Source organism: Salvelinus fontinalis, chromosome 20 (genome assembly GCF_029448725.1).
Source record: "Salvelinus fontinalis isolate EN_2023a chromosome 20, ASM2944872v1, whole genome shotgun sequence".
NCBI classification, from domain to species: Eukaryota; Metazoa; Chordata; class Actinopteri; order Salmoniformes; family Salmonidae; genus Salvelinus; species Salvelinus fontinalis.
Window position 1 is genome coordinate 33,513,236 of NC_074684.1, and position 8,064 is coordinate 33,521,299.

General features: G+C 41.0%; 1 protein-coding gene across 6 annotated transcripts in view; it reads left to right on the forward strand.

Moving 5' to 3' along the window:
• The window catches only part of LOC129817755 (serine/threonine-protein kinase MRCK beta-like), a 123,930-nt gene extending 118,024 nt beyond the window's left edge, over positions 1-5,906 (forward strand). For all 6 annotated transcript variants that reach the window (XM_055873283.1, XM_055873284.1, XM_055873285.1 and 3 more), the window contains 3 exons: positions 736-844; positions 996-1,066; positions 4,137-5,906. In XM_055873283.1, coding sequence (XP_055729258.1) covers positions 736-844; positions 996-1,066; positions 4,137-4,265 — 309 coding nt within the window. In that variant the 3' untranslated portion in view covers positions 4,266-5,906. The remainder of the gene's footprint in view (positions 1-735; positions 845-995; positions 1,067-4,136) is intronic.
• The last annotated feature ends 2,158 nt before the right edge of the window (positions 5,907-8,064 follow it).

The window sequence follows — 8,064 nt, forward strand, 5'->3', positions numbered from 1 at the left end:
CCCCACCCTTTTTTCTCTCCTTCCCATTCTTCCTCACGGTTCCTTTTTTACATTTTCTCGAGTGCAGTGAGTTTTTCAGAAGCTGGGGTGGTTTTATTTCGGCTGACGTCATAGTGAGTGTGTTTTTCTGTACTGGCTGCAGTGTGGTTATGCTTTGTGTGATCTCTGCTTATTTGTCATGTTAAAACAGGGCAACACGCTTGATAAGCTTCGCATAGGGTTCAATGGAGAGAGAGAGAGAGCTTTTTAAAAATGGGGCACAGCAAATTGAAAAAGCTCCCTAGAAGGTTTATTCTATTAGTAGACGGCCACCAAAGTAATGTAGAGACTTCTCCGTGACTGTTCTCCCATTGAATTTTGCAAAAACATACCAGCGTGAGTGTGACTTTTTTTCAGTCAAACGAGTGACTTGCTGTGGAGTTCATCACTGTGCGTGTACAAGGCTGTTGGTTTCATGTGTGTCCATAAGCATCCATCTAAATGTCTTGACCGTGTCCAATCATGTACCTGGGGTTGTGTTCATTAGGCAACCAATGAAATTAAACTCACCGAAATGGTTATGTCCAAACTGGGACTTGTCCAATAAGAAACGCTCATTTTCGTAGCAAAATGTTTTCTGTTGTGTGTCCTAATGAACACAAACCTGTTCACCCATATAGTCACATATGTGTCATTGTCTTACTGTGTGTGTGTGTGTGTGTGTGTGTGTGTCTTGGCGACTGCGTGGGGGTACAGAGTGTGATGCATTCTTCTCAGGATGACCCGGCCAAGGACAAGCCCCGCCCACTCTCCAGTATCTCCCGGCAACAGAGGAGCATGACCCATATCACCCGCACGGCCTCTGGTGAGATGACCCCGAGCACACACCTTCTGCATGTGAACACTGATTTCAACAAACACACTTTAGTAAATCCATTATCTCTCTCTCTGTCATTGATGCTATGCTCTGTGTGTGTGTTTCTGTGTGTGTGTGTGTGTGTTTCTGTGTCATGAAGGAGGTGCAGACTTTGGAGGAGCAGGATCGTCTCGGAACATCTCCGACCCAGATGGGGACTTTGAGAGAGAGGTAAAGAACCCCAACACAGTGCACACACACCAGGGTTTCCGTTAGGAGAGTGACGGGGAAGATGTTATCGGACATTAGAGAAATGTACCGGTGGTCCGTATGCTTTGGGTGCCCGTGTTCCCTCTATATCCGCCACTTTCTTTTACAAAAATTAATCAGAAAGGAAAAACGTTTTCAATGTCAACTTGAACGACTAAAACTAGATATAAAAGATCATGGTTCTATGTAGTTTAAAATTAGATCATCTTTAAGAACTAAGTCACCAAACAGTCAGGGAGAATCAAATTCTCAAAATGGCAGTTTAAAGTATTTTTTACTTAAGTTGTTTTTGGGGGTATCTGTACTTTATATTTTTGACAACTTTTACTTCACTACATTCCTAAAGAAAATAATGTACTTTTTTACTCCATACATTTTCCCTGACACCTAAAAGTACTCGTTACATTTTGAAAGGTTGGCAGGACAGGAAAATGGTCCAATTCACCCACTTGTCAAGAGAACATCCCTGGTCATCTTACTGCCTCAACTGGAGGACTCACTAAACACAAATGCTTTGTTTGTAAATTAATGTCTAAGTGTTGGAGTGTGCCTCTGGCTATCCGTCAATTTAAAAAAATATATATATATAATTGTGCCGTCTGGTTTGCATAATATGAGGAATTTGAAATGATGAATACTTTTGATACGTAAGTATATTTTTACGAATTCCATTTACTTTTGATACTTAAGTATATTTAAAACCAAATACTTGTAGACTTTTTTTGTATTTTACTGGGTAACTTTCACTTACTTCTGTCATTTTCTTTTAAGGTAGGCTACATCGCCTGCTATACCCATATAGGCATACAGAAGGAGGCTAATTTGTACATTTTATATCAGATTTTTGTTTGTTGAACGATAAGCATTATGTTAGATATTATAGGACTAACTCTGGTAAGCCTAAAACATTTTTCCTCACCTCAAGTTCAACTTCGGAGTCAGTTGGATGGCCAGTGCATAGGTGTAACGGATGTGAAATGGCTAGCTAGTTAGAGGGGACGGTCTAAAGTTATACTGTTACATAGGCCTGCAGTGTAATAGGTTAATAGTAATAACAATGGGTTAATAGCGACACCAAACCTTCACAAAAGTTTCTAAACTTTATTAGTGTAATATCAAAAGTAAGTCAAGCCGTTGTTTATAGGGAAGATACGAGCAAGATATTATATTGCGCCAAACACAACATTACATTTGTAACAGAATGAAACAAAACACTGCGAACTGGTTTAAACCTTCAGAAAAGGTTAGAAAAAAACTAAACTAAAGATTAGTGCCTACTGTACCCAACAGATGACAGCTATAGGCTATTTATATATTTTTCAAAAGACCTATCTTTTTATTTTATTATTTTATCCCATTTTCTCCCCAATTTTCGTGGTATCCAATCGCTAGTAATTACTATCTTGTCTCATCGCTACAACTCCCGTACGGGCTCGGGAGAGACGAAGGTCGAAAGTCATGCGTCCTCCGAAGCACAACCCAACCAAGCCGCACTGCTTCTTTAACACAGCGCGCCTCCAACCCGGAAGCCAGCCGCACCAATGTGTCGGAGGAAACACCGTGCACCTGGCCCCCTTGGTTAGCACGCACTGCTCCCAGCCCGCCACAGGAGTCGCTGGAGCGCAATGAGACAAGGAAATCCCTACCGGCCAAACCCTCCCTTACCCGGACGACGCTAGCCCAATTGTGCGTCGTCCCACGGGCCTCCCGGTCGCGGCCGGCTGCGACAGAGCCTGGGGGCGAACCCAGAGACTCTGGTGGCGCAGTTAGCACTGCGATGCAGTGCTATAGACCACTGCGCCACCCGGGAGGCCAAAAGACCTATCTTAAACCAAAGCGCATAGATCAAACTTCATGTATCCAATGAATGTTTTGCATATTTAAAAAAAATAGTTTAGATTAATAAATAGGTCTATAATAATAACAATGATATACTATAATAATAATAATGATAAAACAAATTATTATAAATGCGAAAAAATAAAAATTGCATCCTACCTCAATAACAAGTTGTACAGTAGCCTGCATTTGGCCGGGCCAACTTTCTTCTCATCTTTGTCCAATACAATATAAAAACTTGTCCATAAGTAGGACATTCCCCTTTTCACTTAGAGGCATGTTCTCTAACTTTAGTATTACGTCAATGAAAAAGGTCTCCATTTTTGTAATCGACAGTAGCCTAGGCTCCTCTCTCGCTCGTCCTCAGCATCAGGCACAAGTAGTGAGAGGATGTTGAAGAGCGAAATCGTCTCCCATTTTATTTATCGACCAAAAGCTGTTAATTACCGGCTAACGGAAACCCTGACACACACACACTGACTGTTGGGGTTGTGACGATAGCAGTATCGTAATGTTTTTTTCCAGGGCAAAAATGAGAACACGAAGCAGACAGAACTCTTTGGTCCTTTAAAAACCTGCTGTATGTAACATGTTGAGCTGTAGTTTGGGAAATAAATCCATGTGACTCTGGATGACTACATAATAATGTTTGTTTCCAACATTAGGGCTGTTTTCCTGAACAAGTTACATCCGCTTTGTGTTCTTGCCACACTACTAACAAGTATCGTGACAGTAGTATCGTCACGGCCATACTGATTGTACACACACATTCAATCACTCACACTTCACTCAATTTCTCTCAATACAATTTAATTCAACTCGCTTCCTGGGTATGATAAGTTGTCTTACATTGCCAAAGCAAACATTAATAATTAAAGTTTGTTTATCGTTAAAGAGGCTAAATGGAACTTTTACCTCAGGGGTGCTCTTTATCCAAAACGTCCCCTAAATAGACAGAAATATCGTCTAAAAATGTTTGATAGAAATGGATACATCTCTCAAAACCGATGAGCAAAATGTTATATTGTCTATTTAAAACTAAGGATATGTGTGGTTTCATGATTAAAAACTGAGATTCATATTTTTATTTTATATGTATATGAACCACCCAGCCAACAGTTGAGCCAAAGAATTAGCAACTGAACTTCTTTAATAGAGCTTTGATATATAAAAACACTCTGTATTCCCTCAGCCGGACTCCGACTCCACCAAGCACTCCACCCTCTCCAACAGCTCCGACCCCAGCAGCCCCCCCAGCCCCAACTCCCCCCACCGCAGCCAGCTAACACTGGACGGCCTGGAGCACACCCTGGACGGCTGAGGACCACCCCCCCCCACCCACACACACACACACACACACACCTGATATACACACACCTTACACACACACACACACATATAATGCGTGCTTAATCACTCAACACCTACATTTGACATAGAACTTGTGTATCGCTGCAAAGTGCCAAGAACAGACTTTGTGGACAAAATGCCACCGCTGAAGCCTTTTCTGCGTGTGACGAGCATAGACCCTCAAAAAGGGAGGGGCACATGGTATTTGAAGCTAACGCTAAAAAAACAACAACAAATCAGCCAGTATAGATTTGTTTTTGTTTTTCTTCATTTCAGGCCATAAATGTTTCCTATGAGTTAAGGTTATTATTACTTAGTTGAAATGATCAATACATAGAGGTGAGATGGGGCTGAATTAAAAACAGAGATTACTGATGGGGGACTCACAGAAAAAGCATTAATGATGAACTGTCCTAATCATAGGTATAAGTTTGTTTAAAAAAAAACAAAGACGAGAGGGAAATAACTGTTGTTTTTAAAGCGTATAGTATTTTACACGGACATGTTGAGCTCGACTTTGCGGACACAAAACAGAACGGTGAAAGAAATGGCAGACTTTTTTTAAGAACCATAACCCCCCCACACACACACACACTTCCCATCCCCTTCTGTACTGGCGTTGTAATCCTATTGAGCTGTTCCCGGACCATTTTGAGAGCTGTACCTTCCTAGGGGACGAGCTGCCATTCAACTCAACTGACTGCAGGGGTTTTAGTGTAAAGCTAAATTAGTGGGCATATTTTATAGCTTTTACATCTCCTGCCAGCCTTTGTAAGATGCGTTGTTTTTAACTTGGATCTTTTGCCAGAAAACGTATAGTTGGCGCCATAGCAACCAGAAATGGAAGAAGAAATAAAAACAGAATCATGAGACTTTAATTTCTCGATATGCGGTTTTAAGTTGATAAGTGGTGGGAATCTGAACATAGCGAAAAGGACCACATTACTCATAGGATTATTAATAAGAGTCCTTCACAAGCTGCTGCTGCTTTCGTGTGCTATGTTTAAATAAATAAATAGGTATGTGTGTGAAGGCCTGCTCACTATAGAGAGAACCCCCCTGGCCAAGGCCCTCGCATTTTAAATCGTTCAATCATGAGAGTGGGAAGCATTAGCGGTGGTGTACAGTCATAGTGCCGCACCGCCACAGTGGGGTGTCTGAATAGTTTTTCCTCCAGTGTGGGATGTTTCATTGTACAGAAGTATGAGATACAGTACAGGCATGTGTGGCATATCCAGTTTAATCACTCTAGTGTGCCTTCAGTGCCATTTTGTTTTATAGCACCTCGTTCAGATCAATTCCCGAAGTGATTTTAAACCTGCAGGCTATCGGTGAGAGGGGGGGTTTTTCAGAAACACTGTATTAAACTTGCACATGTTTTAGTCCAAGGAATATCATCTTTTGATTTTGTCAGTGATCGTTCTCGTTCCTTTTATTCTTCCCGGACTTCTGTTCAGCTCTCCGAAGACGGGACTTTTTTTCTCTCTCTTTGAAACACTACTGCTTTTTTTTCCTCTTAAAAAAAAAAAATCACCAGTTGGAATCTTTGTAATTATTGAATTGTTAGCAACAAACATTTGAACAGACAATAAAAGAGTATCTGTTGTGCTTCTCTTGTCTCTGTGTGCTTTGTGTGTTGTTTTTATATACAGTATTGTTATTTTATGAATTGTTGTCAGCTCAGAACACACAATGTTGATGCTGTGAATGTAGATTTTGTTTTTGTGATGCATCAAGTAAAGAATGAGAAATATATAGTGAAAAGCTAATGAGAATTGAATGCAAGAACCTTGCTAGGAAAATGGAATGGTATTGAAAAACAAGAATTTGCGATTCATGTAATTTTGCAGGGAGAGGCTATAGTCACGCCTGATGCCGAAATTGATGACTTACAGTGCATTCGGAAAGTATTCAGACCCCTTGACTTTTTTCCACATTTTGTTACTTTTACAGCCTTATTTTAAAAAATGCATCATTAATCAAAGTTTTGAGAATGACACAAATATAAATTTTCACAAAGTCTGTTGCCTCAGTGTCTTTATATATTTTTGTCAGATGTTACTAAGGAATACTGACAAGCATTTCATAAGTGTCAAAGGCTTTTATTGACAATTACATGAAGTTGATGCAAAGAGTCAATATTTGCGGTGTTGACCCTTCTTTTTCAAGACCTCTGCAATCGGCCTTGGCATGCTGTCAATTACCTTCTAGGCCACATCCTGACTGATGACAGCCCATTCTAACATAATCAATGCTTGGAGTTTGTGGGTTTGTTTGTCCACCCGTCTCTTGAGGATTGACCACAAGTTCTCAATGGGATTAAGGTCTGGGGAGTTTCCTGGCCATGGACCCAAAATATTGATGTTTTGATCCCTGAGCCACTTAGTTATCACTTTTGCCTTATGGCAAGGTGCTCCATCATGCTGGACAAGGCATTGTTTGTCACCAAACTGTTCCTGGATGGTTGGGAGAAGTTGCTCTCGGAGGATTTGTTGGTACCATTCTTTATTCAGGGCTGTGTTCTTAGGCAAAATTGTGATTGAGCCCACTCCCTTGGCTGAGAAGAAACCCCACACATGAATGGTCTCAGGATGCTTTACTGTTGGCATGACACAGGACTGATGGTAGCGCTCACTTTGTCTTCTCTGGACAAGCTTTTTTCCGGATGCCCCAAACGATCGGAAAGGGGATTCATCAGAGAAAATGACTTTAACCCAGTCCTCAGTAGTCCAATCCCTGTACCTTTTGCAGAATATCAGTCTGTCCCTGATGTTTTTCCTGGAGAGAAGTGGCTTCTTTGCTGCCCTTCTTGACACCAGGCCATCCTCCAAAAGTCTTCGCCTCACTGTGCATGCAGATGCACTCACACCTGCCTGCTGCCATTCCTGAGCAAGCTCTGTACTGGTGGTGCACCGATCCCGCAGCTGAATCAACTTTAGGAGACGTTTCTCGCGCTTGCTGGACTTTCTTGGGCGCCCTGAAGCCTTCTTCAAAACAATTGAACCACTCTCCTTGAAGTTCTTGATGATCCAATAAATGGTTGATTTAGGTGCAATCTTACTGGCAGCAACATCCTTGCCTGTGAAGCCCTTTTTGTGCAAAGCAATGATGATGGCACGTTTTTCCTTGCAGGTAACCATGGTTGACAGAGGAAGAACAATGATTCCAAGCACCACCCTCCTTTTGAAGCTTCCAGTCTGTTATTCAAACTCAATCAGCATGACAGAGTGATCTCCAGCCTTGTCTTCGTCAACACTCACACCTGTGTTAACGAGAGAATCACTGACATGTCAGCTGGTCCTTTTGTGGCAGGGTTGAAATGCAGTGGAAATGTTTTTGGGGGATTCAGTTCATTTGCATGGCAAAGAGGGACTTTGCAATTAATTGCAATTAATTTGATCACTCTTCATAACATTCTGGAGTATATGCAAATTGCCATCATACAAACTGAAGCAGCAGACTTGGTGAAAATTAATATTTGTGTCATTCTCAAAACTTTTGGCCATGACTGTACACATGACAAAGCGAAAACAGGTTTTATAAAAAAAGAAATACCTTATTTAATACCTGAATCCAATGGAAACAAGATTCACCTGAGCTCAATTTCGAGTCTCATAGCAAAGGGTCTGCAAAAACATTTGTTTTTAATACATTTGCAACAATTTCTAAATACCTGTTTTCACTTTATCATTGAGGTATATATAGTGTGTAGATTGAGGAAACTTTTATTTAATCCATTTTAGAATAGGGATGTAATGTAACAAAATGTG